The sequence below is a fragment of the Podarcis raffonei genome, chromosome 9 (assembly GCF_027172205.1).
Source record: "Podarcis raffonei isolate rPodRaf1 chromosome 9, rPodRaf1.pri, whole genome shotgun sequence".
NCBI lineage: Eukaryota > Metazoa > Chordata > Lepidosauria > Squamata > Lacertidae > Podarcis > Podarcis raffonei.
In genome coordinates, this window is record NC_070610.1 from 22,055,298 (window position 1) to 22,081,476 (window position 26,179).

Sequence of the window (26,179 nt, forward strand, 5' to 3'; positions counted from 1 at the left end):
AGGCATCTATAATTAACATTTCATGTTATAAGTAGCACTTCTAATTCAGCACATGCCATTCATCACTCTTTGTTGACACACGGAACCATTAAGGTAAATGAAGGTTTCACCAAATGCATTATTTACTGCTGAGCTCTAAAACTGAAGGCAGGTGTACAAGACTTGGAAATGGCAAGTGAACATCTTACTACATGCAGATTGCTGGCTTAACCTCTACACTGCAGACCACAATCAAAGATAAATATATGAAGGCTGTGTTGCTCAATGACAAATTGTATTTGGCATTACATACAAAATTATTACATCAGATGCTATCAACTCCAACATTTTAGTTCAAATACTTTCTTATATGCTACACAGGATTCAGAACATCAGTTTAGCTGGTCTGGTTGGTTAAGTACGTTTGGTTCTCTAAGCTTTATGTCAACCTCAATGTGATGGTAAACTTGTCACCTGCATGATTTAGATATTAAATAGCAGGTGCATGTGGATGGGCCAATCAGGGCCAGAGTTGCAGTGGAGCTGTTAACTCTTTCCTCCCATGTCACAGTCCCAACACAATATGCCCCCCTGAAGCTGCTATAATTAGAACAGGATGGGAACTCCAATTGGAGAAGGAATTAGTGTTTTGTAGATTGATTACAACATTGGCAAACATGTTGATAAGAGTGTTTGCGCAAAGCTAACACAAAAGAGGGTAGAGAGGACCAACAGCAGGCAGTGTTTTATTTCTTACCGTATGTGTATGCTACCTATGAATGACCTGCAGCCCTCCTGATTTTCCTCATCTAAAGTTGCCTCTGGTTTCAGAGCACAGTTGGAGGGAGGAAAAGATTAAAAATAACATAAGGGGCATTTGCAGGGGAAGAATTAAGCCTTATTAAAAAAACAGAGTTAAGAATCAGGGCCAATTTAGATGGAATTCTGGCAGCAGGCCCACTCAAATCATGTATGAAGCAAGGAGGATATGAGGCAAAAGTTAATGAGCAGAAAGGGTGCTGAATACACCCCCTGCCTTGCCTCTCCCCATGAGCTTTTCCCCCAACCAAGCTCTGGAAACAGAATTAAACCTAATTTCAGCACTCAACCCACACTGGAAGACTCTCAGTGGGGAATGGAACCATGACTTCTGTTTGTAGCAAATGATAAAGACAACCCCTGGAGGGTCACAGGCTTTCCATGCTTGGGCAACAGAGATGTCATACTACCAGTATAAAAGTCTCATATCAAAAAAGGTGCAGGAAACAAAAAACACTAAAGTTTTCGCCAACTGCTTCACCCAGAACACCACCATAAAATATACTTAGGATCAGGACTGGAACTCCTCCTTGCTAGCGCAATACTTTTAGGAACAAAAGGGAGTGTTTGAACTCACCAGAACTGAATGTAGACAATAAACTTCGAGGTACGTTTTGTCCTGAAGGTCCTGCAAAAGACAAAAACGTAACTTGAACTGTCATACTCTTTTTAAAAAGGAAATAAAATGCACACACTAGCCTTATGGATCAAGCTACTCCTCAAAGGCAACATACCCAAATGGAGCCCAATGGCTCATTCTATAAAACCAATACCAAACAAAAAACACAGAAAATGCTACTTCAGAAGGTGGGTAAGTTGGAGGGACACTTGCCCCTCTCAGGACTGTACTCCAAATTATTTCGTTCGCCCAAGCAACTCAGGATTTCATGTGCATGTTTGGAGGGAACCCATGCATGTGAAATTTGTAGGGTTGAGGCAAATAACTAACGGTTGGAGTTGCAGGCAGCTAACTATTGCCAGCACTACTCAAAGTAGTTTCTCCAGCTAGGAAGGAGCTGCCAGGCAACTGTTACATGTACTTGTATGAAGCATATATATTTGGGCTTAAGTGGATTATCTTTAAACTCTTCAGGCTCTTTAGATTATTTTTTAAAGTACTTGGTCATACAGTGAGTGGATTTAAGAAGCAGGGATATGCTAAATCTTCCCAATTATACGTTTTGCCTTGCTGAGAAGTGACATGGTATGTTATCGGCAAATGTGAATATGCAATTATCACTAGGAGGACAGGCTTTTCCAAACTGTAATACTGCATACTGTTTCACTGTTAGCATCATCATGTATTATTCCATGTTTAAAGGCATAAGCCTTGATTTCTGCGCATTTTCTCTTTTCTCTATATATAAGAAGAAATGCTCCTTAAAAAAACCAACCACCACCGCCAGTATTCTGAGACTAGGTAACAAAATTAGGTTAATATATGCATGGTTCCTCATGCTGCTATGCATCATTCTGAACTTCTTTTAAAAAATCCTTCCCTGTTCTGCACAATTAACTTAAATGAATGAAAGTCAGCACTGTTTTTGCAGGTTTGTAATAGTTGTTTGGAAACCTATTACTTTATCCACAACATTTATCTACAAATTTAGTTCCCTAGGTGGAACAAATAGCAAAACGGATACTGCCATCACAGAATACAACAATTCTTACATGCACCAATAAGCATTTCCACTCAGTGGAATAAGCATAAACTTAAGTTTTAAAGTAAATGGGGAAAAACACACAGGTACACTTGCCTTAGTCAACACCAGTGCTTAGATGCCCAGGGTTGAGCAAAATCTGCAAAATCCAAGACAAGTCATGTTTCCTAACACAGGTCTGATTGTATATTGTATAAGCACCATGCCAGTTAATTGGATAGAAATGATGTTGGAGATAACACAGATGAACTTATAACCTTAACTAATAACACCACGCAAACAAAAATGGGACTAATACTTTACCCAGCTGCTGATTTCCTCTTGCATCTCTGGTTTTCCTTCCTGGAAGAAGTGCCCCAGAAGATTTTGGCAGACATTGGCTCACTGAGCTCAACTTGCTTTTCACTCCTTTAAGAAAAAGGAAAAAGACACCCCCACAAATAAATTAGACGTTGATATAATGAAAGTATCCAGTGCATCTGTAAACTTTATACGAACCACCTGACACCTTAGAAAGCCACTCATCAGTGTAGTTAATGCCGAGCTCGATGGATCAATGATTTGACTCAGTATAAGGCAACTACCTGTGCTCCTAATGATATATATATAAACCGCTGCCACACCATGACAACCCCCTCCCCCCCCATTAGGCCTAGAAGGACATAATGCATGTTGTGCTGCACTGAGTTGGGAGATGGGACAATGCCCAGCATGGTGTCAGTCTCATCATGCTTTCTATTCAACTAGAAATTACAAAGGGTAATGGGGGGAAGTACACGGAGCGGCAACACCAGTTCTATTTCTCACGATGCCTAGAAAGACTGGATAGTACTTCTCTATCCACCCAACTTTTACGTGCAGCAAGTTCAGGAGATCATGTTGGGTTTGCATGCTTATTCTCCCCCTCCATACACACACTATAAAGAGAGGGTATCATCCAAACAGCCCTAAGATTTTTCTCTCTCCCACACAACACTGCAACTAATTGTACTTTTAATTTATCAGCAGAAGGGACTACATTCTGCTAGGTTCCAGATCACACCTGGAACTAATCAAGGTTCTGTGACAATACTGCCGGCAATTGATCAGGTGTTTTCCAGGTAGATCAAGAACATTCCATATGATTTATTGCGGGGGGGGGATCCACATTCAGGATTCTGATTATTTCTTCTGCCTACAGAGATTTTGGTAGATGTGGTCAATCCTTGTCCGGGTTATCATAATGGTCTTTGCCTGAACTGGAAAGAACACTGCTTTCCAGCTTAGAAAAATCATTATGAAGACATTAGGCTGTCTCCCCCCGCCCCCCGGTCATTTAAGGCTAAGAAATGCAGCTGCAACAGTTTCAGGGTTCTCTTCCCCCACCCACAAATATTATCACCTATTTTAATCTTGTGCTGGAAGAGATCACATGGCAGTCATTTAATTAGCCCCTGACCTTTTCCCTTCCACTGATTTCAGCTGCCTAGTGTGACCTGTAAGAATTCTTGGCTGGGACTATGCACGTCTATGGTTTGTACAGAAACTAGCACGCTGCTGGTATTTAAACAAGCAGGCGTACTCCTCAGCTACAGTTAGACAATCATCCATCAACGTTCCAGCATGTGCTTCCCTGGTGGCAATTTGGTAGCTTCCTCATCTCATATCTCTTACTGAAGGAAAACATATGCCTGGTTTTTAAAATTAAAATATCCCATCTTTTCTATTTTTAAGCTTGCAAGAGTCATAAATCTCAGAACTAATACGTAGGGCTTGTCATGTAAGGCACTGGTCTCCTCCTGCCCCTCCTGAGCAAGGCTAGATTGGATTTGCCACTAAAGCCTTCAGAGCCATAATATATATATTTAAAACTATCTGGCAGGGAGATGGGAGATCCCAGTGACAATTTACACCTGAGATATCTATCTTCCTCTGATCCCAGAGTGACGCCAAACCTCTACCTGTCAAAATATCTGGGTTCTGCTTCACTGGAGACTGCCTGACCAACGACGAGTCTTTGTCCCTGCCCTCACATCAGGGTCCGTCCCCTTCCTAATGTAGGGGTCCAGGAAATATATTGGTAAGACTAGATGAGCCTTGTGGTCCCTTACAACTCTACAATTCTACATTTCTCTATCACTGACCATTGTAGAGCCTGCAACCACACTCCTAAGTAGACTGAGAACACTTATGCTATCATCAAACAAATAGCTTGGGATCAGTCAAATTTTTAGCCACAGAGCTCTGATTGTTTTTCAGTATTCTGTTTTGACCCTTTGTGTCCTTCCCTTCCTCCTATTTTATATAAAACTGGGTAATTTTGATTTCTGGGTTTGAAGTGTATGGTGACCAAGCTCAGTAATTCTTGTAAATTCCCACATGCCAAGATCATTTTGGTCCATGCTACTGCAGCTTAGGATCAGAGTTGTTAAAGATCAGATGTTCTCTGGGAGAGGCAAGGGGCTGTGGGCTCTATTTGCACTCTGAGCAAATTTTAAGGGAACAGGCCGGCCAATGCAGGGCGCATTATTCCAAGGGCCTGGGATCTAAGATTTAATTGAGCCCCATCACCCCTGCCATATTTATTCCTGTCTGGGGGGGACAAAGGCTGGAGTTCATAAGGATGAAGTGGTAGCAAGGACATGGGAGCTGCTTGAATAAAAGTGAATAAAAGTGAAGCTTAAGAGATGAGATACCTTTTGGGGTGCTTTTCAGGGAAAGCACTCTCGGCCTAGGAATGGGCTTTAGAAAGATGGATTCAGCTGTGCCATTCTGACAAGACAATTTCGAAGGCCACTCTCCATTTCTGATTATAATTGTGGCACTTGTAGCTATAAAGGAAAAATGCAAGCCATAAAGAAGTTAAGTTTAAGTACCACATACCAAGAAAATACATGCCAAATATTCAACACTTGAAACTCTTCTTGCTATCAGAGAAGTCTTGATGTTATAGTGCAGCAGCAAACACAACAAGACTTGTGGCAGCTTGAAGACTAACAAATTTATTATGGAATACACTTTCAGATGTATCAAGTATTATCCTCTGTTGTTAGAAATATATCTGTATATGGAGAGTCAACAGGCACATTAAACTCTGGTATTCCTTACAGTGTTAAGAGAGACTTAGCATCAGGTGCCACAAAGTTTGAAAGTGGAACCCCATCTATCATTGCTGATGGGCTGCACATACCTACGGACACAAAGGAAACAACTACAAAACCGTTGTGTAAATAATTGCAATGTAACATGTATATGCTCCATTTGTGTACATAGATTTAGTCACTCCACCAGCCTCCAACACACAAACACTGGTTTAACAATGCCATAGTGTATTTTCTAACTTTAGGTGGCTATTGTAAGAGAACTGAGACAAGCTACCACGTTTTCATTATAGTACATTCCCGAAAGGAGTTCCAAAATTATTCTTCCTACAGATCTATTTTCCTCCCTCTATATTGTTGTTCCTTTATAGTTTCCGTGTAACTCTACACAATGGGTCTGCTTCCCTGGACTGTTCATTTATCTGGCACTATAGTTGTAGCATTATATTATTCTTACCACTATTATTATTAGATTATATAGCCACTTTCTTAATCTCAGAGACTGCCCAATATTTAGTGTATCTCTTCTGCATCCTTATTCATACCACTCTCCATATAACGTCCTCATGCAACAAGGCAGAGTTTTTACAAAGTTTTTCCTGTTGGGAAATTCCTATTTTTAAACAAAGTGAGCCACTGTTGTCTGTGCTCTGAGCACCGCTAAGGAGTGGAGAAGAGGAAGCTGGAGGAAACACACCAACTCCAGATGTCTACCACTAGTCATTTCAGGAAGGGAAACTTTCGATTTTTGCTTCATATGAAAATAGCACTCGCTTTCCAAGATGCTTCTTCACTCCTCTCGAATATACTGCAAAAAAGTATCTCCTACTGGGGCTCTGCTTGCAAATAGCAAAGCCAAGGGCATACTGCCAATTAACCAAAAATGAAGAATTAAAAAAAAATCCCAGAACAATACTGCTTGCAGCTCATACCTGCTGTATACGGTACATGATCACAAGGAAATAAAGCACGTATGTATCTAACAAAATGCGTCCTAGCCTGCAAAAAGCTTCTGCCACAATAAAGGCATGTGTACATACAACATTCCTGATCTCTTAAATCATGGGAGATCACAACCCCTTCCTTCTCCTGTGCATAACTTCAGCCTGCTCACATTCCTTCCAACTGGATCATGATTTACACCAGTATCGAAACCCTACTTGATGGGGTTGGCAGGAGATGTGTAGCCACATTTGCAGGAGCAGCCAAATCCCAGTCCCCTTACTGCAGGTATTTGACAACTACAGCAATCCAGTTATGTTGAGGACTTCTACCTTGTTCATTCTTTAGTCCGAAACTCTGTTTAAAAGCCTGCTCACTTTATTTTAAGATCGTGCCCTTATTTTGCACCAACGCAATTTAGCTTGGTGGAAAGGGAAAGCAACACCAAGAAAAGGGAAAGGGAATTTTGTTCTGCTGGATTTAGGAAGGAAAAACAACAACCGTCAAGCAGACAGCCATGAAAGCCTCCATATGGATACTCAGACACCACATGCTTGAAACACAAAAACAGCACCTGTAAAGAAGGAAGTGTCAGTGTACTGTCTGGACTTCTTTTTCTCTATGGTCACAGTAAGATCCTAGCACGATGCTCCTATTGTTCACTGTGAATGTTGTCTGTTTAGCGTTTCAGTGTTTTTTAACACAAGGATGGACATCATACAGAATGTGGGACAATAATGGAAACTGCTCATTTGGGCAGCATACGGGATTTGGGTGAAAATCATTTGACAATAATTCTTAAAGAAGTCATGAAAACGCTGGCATGCAACTTTCCATAGCTAAGAGCCACTCATTTCCAAAGAATCTGGTAAGATTTTTTTTAAAAAAATCACATACTTCTAATCAGTGCTTTTTTCTTTAAAAAAAATGTTTAGGGGTACTCTCATTTTCCTACTCATATTGAAATACTGCCCCTCAATGAGGCCAAACTTAGATTCACAAAATGTTTAGGGGTATGCGTCCCCCTGAGTCCCCCCCCCAGAAAAAAGCACTGCTTTTTTGACATTTTGACATCCACTATGTTCATTTTGAACGAACTAAGAGATACTTCACAAATTACGGAATAGAACTGGTCCCCAAGTTTCTACAACTGGCCAGGCATATCTGTGCTATAATTTTTGAAAGACAGTCACATTTCAAGTAGTGCATATCAACCACTCAACTAGTCCAGACCCCAGGGTCATGTTTACCGTGATGTGTAAAACCCCTTTGAATGTTACAGAAAACATATGGTTAGACAATAACACAAACATCTATTAAATGAAGCAGAAAGTGCCTCTATTAGTTAAATTATTTACAATCCTCCAAACACTCTTTCTTTGTTGTGGCACTTTGTGATATATTACAGGGGTCAGCAAACTTTTTCAGCAGGGGGCCTGTCCACTGTCCCTCAGACCTTGTGGGGGGGCCGGACTATATTTTGAAAATAATATATGAATGACTTCCTATAACCCAGAGATGCATTTTACATAAATGCATACATTCTACTCATGTAAAAACACCAGGCAGGCCCCACAAATAACCCAGAAATGCATTTTACATAAAAGGACACATTCTACTCATGTAAAAACACGCTGATTCCCGGACCGTCCGTGGGCCGGATTTAGAAGGCGATTGGGCTGGATCCGGCCCCCGGGCCTTAGTTTGCCTACCCATGCTTGTGTTGCTGCAAAAACATTTAGGCTATTCTATCATTACACCTTGTTAGGTTAGCTTCGGTTGTTCAATTTATGTATTGCTTCCCACCTAAAGTGATTTACAGCCAAGATAAAAACCCTACAATAAATAAAAATCACAGAAGCTTAGTTTTGTTTTGTTTTTAAAAAAGCTTTAACTGTATAACTATATAATTGGTGCTGCCCAAATGCCTGGGTAAACAAAACACCTTTGCTTGGCACCCAAATGATGACAAGGCATCAAATAGACCTCTTAAGGAGAGCATTTCATAAATGGAGAGAGTGCCACATAAAATGCACTTTCTTTCATTTCTACCCTCCTGACCTCCTTCAGAGGGGGCACATAGAGATGGGACTTGGATAATGATCTCGTGGTATTGGTAGATACATATGGAGAAAGACAGCATGGCACTTGGTTTCTTCAAGATGGCACAGTTCCTTTTTTAAAAAAAACAACCCCAAAATATAACACTTTTTAAAAACACCATCTTGCACAGCTGACTTAAAACCATATTACAAACGTGCTTACTCAGATTAGATTAGTACAACAGTCTAGTCAAGCAGAACACAAGTCTGTCAAATAAGGCAACAGGCTTTCTCAACTTACTCTCCTTCTCATGGCCCTAACTCACAAAACCTTCAATGCACATCAATTTTTTAATTTATTTTTTTTTAGAAGGCCCATTTAATTACATTTAGAATACATGTTTGCTGGCAACGCAGATCTGATGTTTCAAGTCTGCAAGACTTGCTGCATGTCAGAACTCATCATGATGAAAGAGTGGTCTACTGACCTAGTTTAGTGATAGCAATGCACTGGGTCTTTGCAAGGAATCTTGTTACCGTAACAGTGTTTAAAGATACTGTTCAAAGGGAATTAGCACAGTGTAATATAAACTAATATGCCTGAATGAAATGTGCAATCAAATCATTTTCAAATGTCCTCAGTAGTGATTTAGCCTATGCCAGGATGGTAATAACCAATTAATAGCATGTAGGCTGCTGACTTAGCTTATTTTTCAGGAGTATGTCATTTTCTGTACCTTCTCAGTGGCCAGGAAATATAGCAAGAAAAATGGACCAGATTTTCATCTTCCACGTGTATCCTGCTACCCGAGATGGACAGATCAGTCTGTTCAAGACAGAAACTGGCTAAATGATCCCTACAACCTGTTAATTTGCAGGCTTAACCTTTCCATATTGTTGTATCACTAAAAGAATAAAAAAAATTATTCCAATACTTATGTGAGAAATTGACTACCTTAAGCTAAGGCCAAACTTGCTGAGTTGTTTGGAGGCAAAACCTGTACTTGCCAGGTTTATCAGAATTTAACATAATCCAGCAAGGTAACAAATTTGCTGTGCAAATGCCAATATTCATTTTTGTAAGAATTCCATGCCCAGTGGACATTCTCAGTCTTGTTAAATGAAGACATAAAAAGGTAAAGGTACCCCTGCCCGTACGGGCCAGTCTTGACAGACTCTAGGGTTGTGCGCCCATCTCATTCAAGAGGCCGGGGGCCAGCGCTGTCCGGGGACACTTCCGGGTCACGTGGCCAGCGTGACATCGCTGCTCTGGCGAGCCAGAGCCACACACGGAAACACCGTTTACCTTCCCACCAGTAAGCGGTCCCTATTTATCTACTTGCACCTGGGGGTGCTTTCGAACTGCTAGGTTGGCAGGCGCTGGGACCGAGCAGCAGGAGCGCACCCCGCCGCGGGGATTCGAACCGCCGACCTTTCGATCGGCAAGCTCTAGGCGCTGAGGCTTTTACCCACAGCGCCACCCGCGTCCCAATGAAGACATAGTTTACTCTATTTCTTGAGAATACAACTGTTCTACTGCAAGGAGGAAAACACACTTTATAAGCTTGGCAATAGTTAATGTAATCTAGCTTCAGCTAGTAAGATCTAGGTTAGATTACTGCAATGCATTATATGTGGGGCTGCCTTTGAAGACAATTTGGAAGCTACAGCTAAGGCAAATTCAGAGAGTAGGTTACTAACCGGGACCAGAAAATCTGAGCCTATGACACTACTTCTGGCACTTCTGTACTGGCTAACGGTTAAGTTTCCAGGCTCAATTCAAAGTACATCTTAGGACCTCAAAGACTACCTCTCCCCCACATGAACCAGCCCAGACGCTACAGCCTTCATCAAAGGCCCTTTTCTGTGTGCCACATCCAAGAGAGGTGCAGAGGGTAGAGATATGAGAACAAGCTTCTTCAGTAGTGGTTCCCAGTCTATGGAATGCTCTCCATGTCTGGCACCATCACTGTCCGTTTTGAGGCACCAGGCTAAGCCCAGTAGACCTGAAGGAGCGTCTCCACCCCCATTGTTCAGCCAGGAGACACTTAGGTCCAGCTCCGAGGGCCTTCTGGCAGTTCCCTCACTGCGAGGTTACAGAGAACCAGGCAGAAGGCCTTCTTGGTAGTGGTGCCCACCCCGTGGAACACCCTCCCATCAGACGTCAAGGAGATAAACAACTATCTGACTTTTAGAAGACATCTGAAGACAGCCCTGTTTAGGGAAGTTTTTAATGTTTGATGTTTTATCGTGTTTTTAATATTCTGTTGCCAGATGGGCGGGGTATAAATATATTATTATTATTATTATTATTATTATTATTATTATTATTATTATTATCCCACACTTTGGGGGCATGTGGAGAGGGGGGAGGACTAGTCCTTTCTGTATTCTTGGATGGTAAATAGTTTAAATTTGGTTTTTAATTGATTTTATTCATTTATATTTTATTTTGTTCATGCCATTTCAACAGTACCCCCCCCCCCCAAAAGCGGCTAATAATGAAAATAATAATGCTGTTCTGGTACAAGTTATTCATAAGGCAGCCTTTTTCTTCCTTCCTCATCTCATTGCCCTCTCCAGCATATCTGAAACACCATCCCTGACTATAGCACAAGAACAGTTCTATTGAAAACTCTGCATAAACTCAGTTTCAACCATTGCTGAAGGGAAGGCAGTTTCCTTAAAACCGGTGGTGGCGGCTGGTGGGCAGGGGTTGGGGGGGGGGAGAGAGAAAGAAAAACAGCCTAATCTCAAAACACACACACACTGCAGAAACTACATTTAAAAAGAGAGAGAGAGAGAGAGAAAATGACATAAAGCATTGGGCACACAAAGCAACAGAATTGTTACTTTCCACTTGCTTTAAGAAAAAGGTCGTTTTACAGATATGCACTGTTCTTTTTTTAAATCCCAACTGCTTTACTGAACAAGCATCTTGCTTTGACCTTAGAATGCTCCAAAAATGTATCAGTGTAAGATTGTATGGTGTCTCCCATGGGCTGTTGATGCGTCTGATTCCAAACTGCGCTCAGTAAAGTCATACATTCACACACACACAAACACACACATTTGGGAAGGAGTGGGTGTGAAATTAAGTCTGAAATAAAAAAAGGGGGGGAGAAAGGATGCAATATCCAAACAACAAAGCTCTACAGTTGGAAATGCATTCGGCTAAAATATCCCCCAGATTTGATTACGGCTCTAGACAGAAGGTCAGGCTTACATTTGTTAGACAGAAACTGAACACATTCATCCTCCTCCCCCTCTCCCTAAATCACAATTTTAAAAAGCAATGCAGAATTAACACATGCAGAATTAACACATTCATTTTATTCAATAAGTCAACACATTCTGCCCCTGAATATACACACACATACATATTTTTTAAAAAGGATGATCACCTACTTCTTCTCCCAGTAAATGTGGCTAACAAAGGGATTATACAAAAGCTGTAAGATCCCACTACCAGCAAGGTCAATAAGGTAACATCGCAGTGGCTCATTGAATCTGCCGGTGGCGTTAGGGTAGAATTCGTGAAAATATGAGGAGAAAAGTCAGTTTCTGTGCAACTGCGAAGTCCTCCTGGTATAGTCATTTAAAATGATCAAAGCAAGCTCAAAGCCCGAAAGACTGCAGCCATGTTCAACCCTCTCTCGTATTCCCCACGCTTGCTCTTAGTGAATTAGAGTGGAAAAAAATTGTAAGCTTCAAGGCAGGAGACAAAACAGATTAAGCCAACTAGCCATCAAGCTAAGAAAGAGTCGTCAATTAATCTGAAAAGGAGACCACCACATTTCTTTGTTATGAAGCAAAAAGACCTCCCCTTTGTTACGAGCAGAGTATAAGAAAAAACGGAACAGAGCAGCATTTACAACCTCCTTAGGTGAGTCAGGCACCATAGTAAACTGTGCAGCCAAAAAAAAAAAAGCCCCAACATGGCTGTCTGTTCAGAGCCAATCTGTTTGTAGGAGAGATGAATGATGCAAAATTTAAATGTTTTCTTTTTAAGAAAATAGTACACAGGGAAGGTTTGTTTTAAAGGAAAGAGGAAGTAAAGGGAAATGCAAGAAACCTTTTTAAAAAAATCTGTTCTGCAGTTTGCCTCCTCAGCTCAACAAGGTTTTAGCATAAAATCTCTCCTCGCCATATAGAAGATTTGAGCTGCTTCAATATGTAGCACCATTGCTACATCCCCCCCCCAAAAAAATCCCTACAGTTTAAGGCAGTATCAAAGCAGGCAACAGTTAAGCTTTGTCAGGGGGCTGTTTAGTATTAATTCCTTAATGGTACTTAAACGGCGTGCTTGTAAAAATTGGTCTAAGCTCGTAAGCAGCAACTTATTTGAAAGCCTAACAAAACGAAGACACCTGCTGTAAAATCAGAAAGGAACAATGTTGTACATAAAGACCGCGTACTACAATGAAAGCTAGTCTTAAACCACAAGTTATTTCCATCGCCATTGGTGGATTGTGTTGCCTGCTCAGTGACATAGGTACACATTTGCAAACATCAGGGGGTCCAACAACATGAGCATTTTCCAGTTATTGTTTTCTACCTGTTATTTAGGATAACATCTCAAGGATGAGGACAGCCACAACACCATCAGTGCCATAAGGACAGACTTAAGCCGTTTAGGGTTTTATTCAAAAAAAATTTTTTAAAGAGATGGATTAACAAAAAAATGACTTACAATTATTGCTGCGTGTACTTTGGTCACTCTGAGTGCTACTGACAGAGGAAATGCTAGGTGTTCTCCGTATTCCTTGTCCTTTGACAGGCACTTTTGATTTGGGACTCGGCTTAGCAGAATTGGTCCAAGATCCTGGCAAGGCTTTCACAGATGCAAGCCTCCCCTTGGGAGAACACGTTTCTGTTCCTGCCAGCATAAAAAGGGAGTGAGTCACTAACAAAGATTACAAAAGTAGTAATCTCTAAAACAGTTTTTAAAAAATAAAATAAAAAGCATTGCTTTTGTCTCATTAAGTCATTAGTAAGCTGGGGAGATCTACATACGTAAGAATACATATCATGATGTGGCAGAAGCTAAAAATCATGACAGCTAACAGGGGTGATTCTGGAGAGCTGTTTGTGTTAAAATGTCCCAAAATAAGGATGTACAATGTAGGCAAATATCAGCATCTATCACATTGTTTCCTGTTCTTTCCGCAAGAAGCTCGGAGAGGCATACCTAGGCGGTCTCATTTTATCTTACAAATACCCTGCAAGATAAGGTAGAAGATAACGAACTTAAATGACTGTATGAGGGTCTGAATGTAGTCTCCCCAGCCAGTATTTTCTAAAAGGCATTTTCAGTGGCAAGGACATTTTCAGCACAACTCCTGTAACTCAAGCCTCCACACCATTCTGGCTGGGTTTGGAACCCACAACCCAACCCGCACACACCTTTCTTGAATGCACCACCAGTTATTGATCATTTCTGAGAAACAGTCCTAAGGACCAGAAGTGGGCTTGGAGATATTTGCAAAAGTGTAGGTTTTAACCCGTTCTGGGGGTTAGGTGTGCAGATTCAAGAGCTCTGTGCCAACTCTATGAGACTTCAGGGAGTTTAGAAGCAAGAAGCACTGCTGCTCACCGGAGGGGAATTGTTAGAAATGATGGCATTTCATGGCCTGAAAATCTCCTGCAAAATCATCAGCTGCCCAATTCCATTTTTAAGTCAGCCGGTTAAAAGATTAGGTCTGTTTGAGAGACAGAATCTCAAAAGCACAAATTTGGCAAAGGCAACTAAAACACACACACACACACACAAATACAAAACACAATGCCGCCAAATCTCAACACCAGATGGCACTGTAAGATAGCATAGGAACCCTAATAGCTTTTGCAGTTTTACTTACCACTTGAATTTGTTTTTCTTTATACTTTTCATTTTACAACCAACACCAAACATAGATTCAAATTATTCCACACATCATATTTTGACTTCCCTCCCCCCGCTTTCTGTGGTTTTCTATATCTATACTTTTTACTGCATTTCCAAGTTAACCCTATTTATTATTTATCCCAGATAATCAATATATGTTTTCTGTCACTGCACATTTTCACTTTAATCCTGCTAATGTCTGAATTTATTTATTTTTTTTGTAAATATTCAACAAACGGTTTCCATTCTATATTAACAAGTTTATCATCTTTGTTTCTTATTCTTCCGGTAAGTTTCACCATTTCTGAGTATTCTAAATAGCTTCTGTTGCCATTCTTCTTTGGTTAGAACATTTTCTTCTTTCCATCTTTGGGCAAAAGTCACTCGAGTGGCAGCGGTCACATACATAAATATATTTTGATATTGCTTAGGTAACTCTAGTCCCATAATTCCCAAAGAAAAGCCTCTACCACTTGAATTTTGTTAACTAGCTGTTTTAACGTAAACAACTTGAAGATCAAGTAAAAAAGTAGTTACTAGACACGACAGGACTCTTGAGAAAAAGGTCAAATACCTAGGAGCGTAATTTACACCCAAAAATATAAATATATTTAAGGACAATTATATTTAAATATGGACAGGAATTAAGAGAAATTTGGAAGTTTGTGGGAGTATGAACCTCTCATTGTTGGGAAGAATATCAGTTATTAAGATGGGTGTGCTATCAAAAATGCTGTTTTTATTTTGAACAGATCCACTGAACAGAATGCTTCAAGGAGTGGCAAAGAGACATTACGAGATTTGTCTGGCAGGGGGAAAAGTCAAGAATAAAATATGTTACTAGTGAATCTAAAGAAAATAAATAAGACGAAAAAAACACCGGGCGGGGGGGGGGGGAGTCCAGACAGCTATTTCATTGTTTTTTCTCCCTACATTCTAAACTGACTTTATCCAAGTAAACCATCATCAAATGAGTGGACAGTGAACCCTGCTGTTGGAAAAATAGAAAGCACAAGTAGCATGCATGACTAAAAAAGGACACTACATCAACTGTAATACAGTGGTACTTCGAGTTAAGTACTTAATTTATTCTGGAGGTCTGTTCTTAACCTGAAACTGTTCTTAACCTGAAGCACCACTTTAGCTAATGGGGCCTCCCGCTGCCGCCGCACCACCGAAGAACGGTTTCTGTTCTCATCCTGAAACAAAGTTCTTAACCCGAGGTGATATTTCTGGGTTAGTGGAGTCTGTAACCTGAAGCGTATGTAACCCGAGTTACCACTGTCTAGCATTGGTGTAGAAGCCCCCAAGAGAGGGTGGGTTTTAATCCCCTCCCTCCTACCACCAGTTTCCTCAAAAATCCACTCTAATATGCTATGTGCTTCAGGAACAAAGTTATTATGGGTGCATATAACAAGATCAATAGCACTTTTAAAAATAATAAGAAGGTTATATGGATTTGTTTTACCAATGCTGCATCTAAAAAAAACCAAAAAACCATACACACATGATGGATGTCCTGGAAGCTGACGGAAAATGGAACCATACAAGTATCAGCAAACATGACTGGTAGGAATTGTATATCAGAAACAGGTGCATGACCAATTTTAAATGCATTTATTTTGGACAAGCTTCATCCTAATACTAATTAAAATAAGGGTCCTCTTTCTAGTCTATTGATGCATCAGACCATGGGGATAGGGTAGAAACTCACTGTATGAGCAACCTTGTTCAGAGATCTTATTCTCTCTGGATTCAAGCCCTGGCAAAAAATAGTTATGGGTGCCAAAAAACCCAAAACAAAACCCCCAAATCGCCTAGATTACACTCTAATGGTTTACATGGGCTATTTTGATTGTTGTTACAAAAATCTTGGCAGCCACTGGACTTTCAGCCCCTCATCATGCAAACAGGCATCACAATATCCTTTGGCAAGGAATAGAGAAAGATTGATGAACCTTCTTAACTTCTGAGCTTATCAAATGCTTCTAAACATTTGACATCTGGATGAAGAGGATTAGTCATTAGGTTTGATGGGGGAAATTTCCCTGTGTTCATCCCATTTTAGAGTTTTTTCTTGCTGGTGGCAATGCAATAGATTCAGTTTCCAGATAAGAAACACCAAGGTGTGCAATAGATCAACCGAAGCTTTCTCTGTCCAAATCTTGCACGGAGGATATGAAATTGATGTTTGAGAAATGCAATACTTACACTATTTCAGCACCTTAGTCAGGGCAGAACTTTTTAGGCAGCTGCCAATCATAATTTATTTCCTCCTGCAATACAGTCCACCGCAATCAGGCTTACTTCAGTGTTTATGATGCTGATAGCTAACTTTACTTTCTCAAAAATGCTGATGAGAACCTGAGCCATCCTTTGGACAATAATGAGAAATGATATGCAGATGCACTTAGGTGACTTATAGTGTTGCATCCTAGGATGTGATCTGCTAAGGGCTTTGCAAAGATTTTTAATTTGCTCTTTTGCTTCTACTAAAGTCAGCATTTTGAATATAACTAATATACAGTGGTACCTCAGGTTACATACACTTCAGGTTACAGACCCAGAAATAGGTTAAGAACTTTGCTTCAGGATGAGAACACAAATCATGCTCCGGCGGCGGGGCGGCAGCAGGAGACCCCATTAGCTAAAGTGGTGCTTCAGGTTAAGTACGGACCTCCAGAATGAATAAAGTACTTAACCTGAGGCAGTGGCGTAGAGTGGGTTGTCAGCACCCAGGGCAAGGCAAGTAATTTGCGCCCCCTAACCCGTGGATTTGCGCCCCCTAACCCTAACCCCCAGATGTTGCGCCTGGTGCGACCGGGCCCCCCTGCACCCCCCACGCTACGCCACTGACCTGAGGTACCACTGTATTTGGTGACAGTAAATATACAACTGGACTAGACAAATACTAATTGAGACCTAGTCTAGACATGCAATCGCATGCATCTCCTCCTACTTTTTTCCAAGCCAAAAGCAACCTTGGAAGGCTTTGAATTTCAGAAGAGGAATGTGGCGGGAGGACCACTTATTTCCCCCCAGCTGATTTTCCATCCAAGGGAAAGAGATAAAGTCCTTATATCTTTCCCCTCCACAGGCAGAAAAGTAGCTAGAAGGGACCATTTCAAACAGAAAAATCAGGGGGAAAGACTACACAACCCACCACACACACAAAAATCCAATTCACAGCCTCCCTAAGCCACTTTTTTTTAAAAAAAAAAAGATAAGGAAAGATAAACACCACATGTCTAGTTTTGGCCACAGTTTAAGCCAAACTGTTCGGCCATCATGAAAGAATGAATTACAGGCAACATTATCAAAAGCCAGATGACATGTTTGGATTTAATTCCTCTCAGTTTACTTTGTAAAGGATGGCAACTGAAACCCAAACCACATTTAAAGGGTTTGTTGCTAGCAGTGCAAAGCTTGATGGCAGTATAAGCAGGGGGCGTGTGTGTTATTTTTTAAGTCAACTTTGAACAGAGAACACTATTTGCCTACTCAAGTAGGATGTGCAGCAACTGCTTCTCAAAGAACCCCGCAACAAACTGTGCACACATCTACCATAGGAGAGTACTTAGCCCAAGGCAGACTATACATCTCTCCTGCATCACTTTTATCACTGGATATGCATTATCCGCAGCCACCATTCTGTGGCTCAGTGCTCAGCACACAGTAAGGAAGGGTCTGTCCATTTTGGTTCTCTCAGTTTCTCATTCCCCGCCCCCAATCTTAAATTCAGTTCTCATCATTCTGCAGTGACTTGCAAGAAAAACCTGCACTAAAAAGTTAGTGGATTTTCCTAACACATTTTTATATGCAGTTTTTACTGAAGTACCGGTACACACTTTTGCAAGCAAGTTTCCTCCAATATGATGCATTTTGTAAGCTATTTTTACTAATATTTTCATTTTTATGCACACTTTCCCTCCCCCTAAAAGATATGCATTTTTAATACATTGGTTGGAGAACTGCATTGAGCAAGTGTGAATTTCAAAGGATAGCTGTGTTTCAGTTCACATATCATTTCAGAAAGTGTGAATTTGATAGATTTGGCTTTAAATTCATATCAAATCATATTTCTCCTCCATCTCTAGCACAGAAGCTAGCTATGATGTCTACACAGACTGCGCTCTGCCCTTTCTTCCTTCCAGTGTTGAACTAGATCACGGGTGTCAAACACAAGGGCCGCGGGCCGAATCCGGCCTGCCAGACCTCGTCATGTGGCCCGTGTAGCCGCCGCTGGCCGCCAGCCTTCACCTTTTATTCTCATTTATATATTTTTTGACACAAGAAAGCCGCCTCTTCAGCGCATGCGCGGCAGCCTACAAGCCAGAGAACGTCTGCCTTCTAGCGGCGCCGGCCGTTCTACACAGGAAACCTCCACTTTACATGCATTCAGGAAACCTCCGCTTGTTTTAGACAGAAGCAGAAAACAATTCTATCCAACCAAATATGATGCTAAGTTCCACTGCTGTTTTTAAATGACTTCTGCCTTTTATGATTTGCCATTAAATTTAGAGGTATCTTCTCTCCTCATCCATGTCCTTTAGCCAGTTCTCTGCTGCTGAACAACATTCAACAGGTGTTGATTCCCCACATTTTATGATGATGTAAACAGATTTTATCTTGTTTGTAGCCTTGTTGTGCACTGCTTAGACACGATGGTATTAAGCCAGGCATGTCCAAAGTCCATTTTGGGGGCCTAATCCGGCCCGCTGGTTGGTTTAATCCAGTCTATCTCCTGGGGTAAAATCCTAAAAAAAGCTCAACAACTTCAACTTTGGTTGGCCCTCACGCATGTTCATTTCATCAAATCTGGCCCTCTTTGAAAAAAGTTTGGGCACCCCTGAACTAGATGCCCTTTAATACTTAGGTGAAAGTAAAGGAAGATGGACACTTGCTCAGCCACAGTACGAAAAAAGCAAACGAGTCAAAACATGAAGCCTGCAGATTGAGAAGTGGCCTTTCTTATCTCCACCAGTATGAAAGGGACTCCCATTCCACAACTGAGCTGTGTGCTAAGCAGACCCAGAAGTGTGTCTGGCCTGTCACGTTCTAGCACTTCAGCCTTTAGCAAGGGAAGTAGAATAGCACACCTTGGAACTGAGGGATTATAATTGGAGGCTCGCCTCCCCCAAGTGCTTAAACATCCACAACTGACTATTTTTAAAAGAAAGACTGGGAATGGGCTTGAGCCTTCCTAGGCACTCCACCTTCAGAAAGGATATGAACAACAAAAAGAACACAATAACAATTAAAGTTGTTTTAATTAATCCATAAAAATTGACTCCATTCCCAATTCATGGAAGTTTTGCCCTGCCACAGGATCCTTTCTGGAAGAGGAGTTTGACAAACAGAGCAGGGGATGATCCCTTAATTATTCACATGGCTACTGTAAAGCCTCACAGACGATGGGGTTTTGGTTCCTGAATGTACAAGCCTCACTTCTTTGAGCTTACTCAAATCCTTCCTGCCAGACTCACCTTAGTGGAAAGAACAGCTAAAATTATACTAATGCAAATATTTTCTCCCCTGCATCAAGTATGTTTTAAGCCTTACGTCAATAAATGTATTACAGTCGTACATCAGACGTAGAACAGAATCCGTTCCAGAAGTCTGTTTGATTTCCAAACTGCGGCTTCTGATTGGCTGCAGGAAGCTCCTGCAGCCAATTGGAAGCCAAAGAAGCCCTGTCGGACATTTGCCTTTGTTAAGTTGTGGGTGAACATATCAGACGACACAGCAATTCTCCAAACAGCTCTTGTTTATTCACAGGTCAGAACAGTACTGAACTGAAGGGTTCAGCCAGCCTGCTTATATAGAGCTCCAGTACAACGTAACTGTAACAACTTTCTGTAACTATCCAATCACTGAACGTCACTTTCGATCCCTTATTTGGAAATGTGGACCTGAACTATCTACAGTATCCCCCTGCTGGCCCAGGGTGAGAACTTCAGTACATAACAGCCTTCCAAAAGAACGTTTGAAAACCGGAACACTCACTTCCAGTTTTTGTTCGTTCAGAAGCCAGAATGTTCGACTCCCAAGGCATTCGGGAGCCAAGGTATAACTGTATTATGTAATAATAATAATAATGTAATAATAATACTGCAGGGAAACAGAAACCATAAGTGCCTTCTGCTTTTGGCTCTGTCACATCTCCAACCTCCTGTCCTCCCCAAAACAGGAGCAACGGAAGATGGTATGGAGGATATATTTTTTCCAGATATGTAAGTGTGACCATGACTTGGTATGGAGAGACAGGAAATTCATGGCACTCAAGAATTCCCTGACAATTTTGTCATGTATATGCTGTGGTCTTGTCAAGCCACAATTCAGGCTCTTAAGAATGACTCAGATAATCTATAGTTGGCTTGCAACCAAGCATGACCTTTGGCACCTATGCTAAATGACAGAGTATTTGTTCAAAGCCCTATTTCATGTTTCTTTTTTATATAATCATGGATAAAGCATTCTGTACAGTGACAAGACTCTGTTCCAGACATGCTTAAAGCTTTTCCATCCCTCAAGGCTCGCCAATGTGATGCAAAGAAAAGTTCTTGATATTAAGAAAGAGGAGAACATTTTAGCAGCTTGGAATTCCACTTACATTAAGTGAGGAAAAAGTGTGCTATGCCAGTAGCAGCTAGCTCTGAAACTGAAACTAAGACACTCACCCATCATTATCACTAACCCGATAATGATTACTCAGATAAAAAGCCTTTAAGAACAGAAAATTGGGAAGTCTCCAGAAAGACTTGGCTGCGTACAAGTAAGATTTTATTCTAGCTAGACTCAATGGACACCAAGAACTTGCTTTTTCTATGTTGCATATTTTCCCCTCTCTGAAAAGCACTGCCTGAGAAACTCTCTCCTCCAGACACAAGCTAACTGAAACTGGGTGGATTTTGTGAAGTTATAAATTACTGTTTTGAAAGAGCAAAAAAACCTTTCCTTTTTTTCTTTCAGCATGTTTACCTCCCACTAAATAGGATTTTGTATGTATGGAAGCATAAAAAAGTTGCATTGAAGAACCAAAAAAGCAACAACACCCAGCTTTACAAAAGAGCTCACATGAAAAATAAAAACTGAGAAATCATTTTTCAGATCACCAGCACTTTGTTTATACATAACAAACTTACGTTAGTTTGGGTTGTTTCTCACTTTAAAGAGGGTGGGAAAGTCAGGACAATTAAAACTGGTTTTTCTGGGTAACAAGTCGTTTGCATGCTTTTAAAATGATGGTATGTTTTCTAAATTAACTTTACATGTCCAGACTGACTTTTTAGTTTGCAATTCTTAGAACAGGTGTGGGCAGAAGATAGTTCAGGATCTACTGGTACATCCCTAGTAATTGGCAGGGGCTTCCAATTCCCAATTGTTTAGCAATAGCAACAGCAACAGAATGACATTTCCACCCCACTGCAGCCTACATTAGGCTGCCGAAATGAGCTAGGGGTAACTAGGAGTGAACATGCGTGAAAGGGCTCAGTTCTGGTGATGAAAACAGATCCCTAGGCTCAGAATGTGCTGTGCTTTCATTCTATGTCTTTTGCATCTGCCGTGTTTGGTGGATCTTGGGATTCCGATAAGAGAAAGCGGAGCCAATGAGACTGGAGACTTGCTAAAGATAGTCAATTGATGGGTACACGTGTATACATTTAAGGTGTTTGCTTTTATTCTATAAAATGAAACCCCAGGTCCACAATCAGAACTCCAGCATACAGGGAGCAGCTTTATTCACTTTCCCTTCAAATTGTGGTCCCAGCAAATGAGCCTATTATCCTCCCCATGAGAGAAGCTAACATTGGCAGCAACGATAAACTTCCGACTTTGCATAAATGCCATATTTGGAAGAAAAGTAGTTAATTGGGACCATGGCATAGTAGGAAAGCCCACATGCCACAATCCTGGTACCGATGGGGGGCTCACAACTAGATAAATGCACAAGGCTTAAATACACAAGATACTTTAAAAGCATGCACACATGACCGGGCTCCGGGGCAAACCACACAGCCTCCTTAGTGTGCCACTACTGCTATAAAATACTCTGCATTTCCCCAACTCCAGCACCAGTAGTCACACAAGCTTATATGAACAAGGGAAAGAAGACCACATAATTGCCACTAGAATAATCTGAGCTCTGTGGAGATTGTGGAAATGGCTGAAAAGCGAGTATGCTGTAATTGGGAGTTTGTGGTCTCATGACCAAAGTCCATTTGCACAGACCCCAGCACACGGCAGCAGCAGATACATGACCCATCCACTCCTCAGAGCAGGTTTGCTACTTCCAAAGAACTGCCATGCCCAGGGAGGGGGAGTTCCAAGTAAAGGACAGTCAACAACTACAGATCTAAGCAGAATAAAACCTCCCATTTCTTTCCTCGTGGAACAGGGTTAGGAGTTAGTGCATTCTGCAGCTGAAAAGTCAAAATTGAGGAGATGCAGGGGAGGGGAGGGGAGGGGAAATGACCATCAGTGACTTGGCGTCAACGTTGACGTGCAGTAAGCATTTCGCACAGGCACAGGATTCCAAAATCGGGCTACATGCAATGCACTGTCATGGGAGATTCCACACAAAACAGGTAACTAACAAAAGTGTTTCTCACCAGAATTTGACGACAGGACTGCTCTTGCTCTTGGAGGAGATAAAATTTTAGATGCATGGCCATTTTTGCTGTCACTTCCTCTCCTGGAGCGGAATGCAATCTTGGAGGCTGGCATATTCCTCACGGCAACAGGCCTGTCCTTGGGTAAACTTTGTCCTTGGGTTGCCTCTGCTTTAGGCAAAGAAACCTATATGATTCAGGAGCATGTGGAGGGGGGGTAAAAAACAACAACAACAAGCAGTCATGATCAAACTACAAAGTGAATCTATAAGCAATATAGATATATAGATATATTATTAGCCTCACTTTAATGCTGAGCATTAAGGTAATAATGGAGAGAGGCTAATGGAGAATCATTGGATTGAACATGAACTGAAGGCTTGTCTCAAATTAAAGAGTATCCCAACATCAACAGGCAAACATTTGTCCTGCTGACAGCCACCCACATGCTCTAATTTAGAAAGATAGAACAGCTGTGGTCAAAAGATTATGGACATCACTTCTGGTATTTAATTATGATATGAAGTTTTTTTAAAAAAAAATGTATTGCATGAAAGTGTAAGCTCCCCTGCTTCTACAAGGAGCAGGGGAACTGCTCAAATGAATTTTTGGGGGGAGATGTTAAAAGGATGTTAAGAGATGCCATTGAACAAGAGCTAAGATAATAGTTTTGACATTAGCCCTCTTCAGGTGCACAGCCTGAACATGTGAAGGACAAAATGTGCGTAGGTAGTCATGCAACCACACAACATTCCCATCATCCCTCTGTGCACCTGTCCCACCCCACTCCTCTCCTCACCTTTGCTTTGCTCTAAAAGCCTCAAGTCAAGTCAAAACCTCCAATCCAGAGGTAAAAGCATGAAACCAATGCAGGAGTTGAGACAGATTTCCTATACGAGTAGTCCTTCACTCATAACATTATTATTATTTATCAACGACTTGGATGATGGACTCAAGGGCATCCTGATCAAATTTGCAGATGACACCAAACTGGGAGGGGTGGCTAACACCCCAGAGGACAGGATCACACTTCAAAACGACCTTGACAGATTAGAGAACTGGGCCAAAACAAACAAGATGAATTTTAACAGGGAGAAATGTAAAGTATTGCACTTGGGCAAAAAAAATGAGAGGCACAAATACAAGATGGGTGACACCTGGCTTGAGAGCAGTACATGTGAAAAGGATCTAGGAGTCTTGGTTGACCACAAACTTGACATGAGCCAACAGTGTGACGCGGCAGCTAAAAAAGCCAATGCAATTCTGGGCTGCATCAATAGGAGTATAGCATCTAGATCAAGGGAAGTAATAGTGCCACTGTATTCTGCTCTGGTCAGACCTCACCTGGAGTACTGTGTCCAGTTCTGGGCACCACAGTTCAAGAAGGACACTGACAAACTGGAACGTGTCCAGAGGAGGGCAACCAAAATGGTCAAAGGCCTGGAAACGATGCCTTATGACGAACGGCTAAGGGAGCTGGGCATGTTTAGCCTGGAGAAGAGGAGGTTAAGGGGTGATATGATAGCCATGTTCAAATAGATAAAAGGATGTCACATAGAGGAGGGAGAAAGGTTGTTTTCTGCTGCTCCAGAGAAGCGGACACGGAGCAATGGATCCAAACTACAAGAAAGAAGATTCCACCTAAACATTAGGAAGAACTTCCTGACAGTAAGAGCTGTTCGACAGTGGAATTTGCTGCCAAGAAGTGTGGTGGAGTCTCCTTCTTTGGATGTCTTTAAGCAGAGGCTTGACAACCATATGTCAGGAGTGCTCTGATGGTGTTTCCTGCTTGGCAGGGGGTTGGACTCGATGGCCCTTGTGGTCTCTTCCAACTCTATGATTCTATGATTTCAGTATTATCATCTTGCTTAAGAATTTGTGAATTAAAAGACAGCTTTATGCAAACCTACTAGTGGAGTCGAGGAAGGTGATTTTCTCGCTCAGTGGTCCTGATTAGAAGCAGGGATCCAAATCTTTTGGTTTGGCTTTGTAACAAGCCACGATTTGCTATTATCAGCACGCACACACAAACATGCACAGTCCTCTGACATGTGCATATGCTATACACTGAGCTTTGGAGAAGGACCTTGAGAGATTCACACAGCCTTCTCCAACCCCTGCACCAAGTGATGGAAGGTCTCACTTATTCTCAGAGTCTTCTGCAAAGTACTTGTAGGAGAAGCAAGGTCTGATCTTACTTTGCACTTTAATTTTTAATCAAATACCAGTACCAAGACTAAAACCAATGTACTCAAGTCTGGGGAATCTGTACGAAACAGTATGCCTATAAACCCTTAAAAATTATATTTAAAAAACCCACAGTGTCAGAAATTAAAACACTCTTATATGCTTTATAACTGGTTGCAGGAAGTTTGTCATAAGCTTTTCAAAAGTCTCTCACTGAAGTCAGCTCTTGCACAATACTTTAATTGCTGTGCTGAAAAGAAAACATTTCTGCAAATATTATCGCTAGCAACTGTCATGCTGAGAGCTTGAAAAAGGAACACCTACACATTGCTGCCTGCAACAAGATTTCCAGTTCTAGAACGTTAAGATGTTTTGATCATTTTGGTATAAACTAAATAATGTTGGAACTGAAAGCAAAGAGGCTGTATTTTGTTGCAATATAGTTGCATATCAAAGCTTTACTAGTTGCAAATTTCAAACAAACTGACTATGTCTAGCTTATAAACAGAAGGTTACAAGTAAGATGGGTGGGGTATTGGGATGAAAACTGTAAACAAGCTTCTGGGAGATGATCTATAATGAAATGAAAAAGGTATTTAAATATACCTTTCTGAAGAAACCAGAGGTCTTTCTCCTGGGCATGGTCGGCCAATCGGTGTTAAAGAAGGACTGAACTTTTTTTATGTATGCTACAACAGCAGCAAGAATACTTATTGCAAAGTATTGGAAGACACAAGATCTACCCACTCGGGAAGAATGGCAGATGAAGGTGATGGACTACATGGAACTGGCGGAAATGACTGGCAGAATCCGAGACCAGGGAGAAGAGTCGGTGGAAGAAGATTGGAAGAAATTTAAAGTTTATTTACAGAAACATTGTAAAATTAAGGAATGTTAGAAGGATGTTGGAATGAAGTTACGTGGTTTTAGCAGAAATGTTATAAAAGATTAAGAAAAAATAGATTGTTAA

General features: G+C 41.2%; 1 protein-coding gene across 3 annotated transcripts in view; it reads right to left on the minus strand.

Annotated features, from left to right (window-relative positions):
* The window catches only part of MTUS1 (microtubule associated scaffold protein 1), a 103,266-nt gene that overhangs the window by 49,226 nt on the left and 27,861 nt on the right, over positions 1-26,179 (minus strand). Inside the window, exons 3-7 of one of the 3 annotated variants that reach the window (XM_053404465.1) lie at positions 23,023-23,209; positions 13,217-13,402; positions 5,135-5,269; positions 2,763-2,867; positions 1,376-1,426 (exon numbers count right to left, since the gene is read on the minus strand). In XM_053404465.1, coding sequence (XP_053260440.1) covers positions 1,376-1,426; positions 2,763-2,867; positions 5,135-5,269; positions 13,217-13,402; positions 23,023-23,209 — 664 coding nt within the window. Of the gene's footprint in view, positions 1-1,375; positions 1,427-2,762; positions 2,868-5,134; positions 5,270-11,931; positions 12,400-13,216; positions 13,403-23,022; positions 23,210-26,179 lie in introns of those variants that run through there. The other 2 variants (XM_053404466.1, XM_053404467.1) reach the window with 2 other exon arrangements.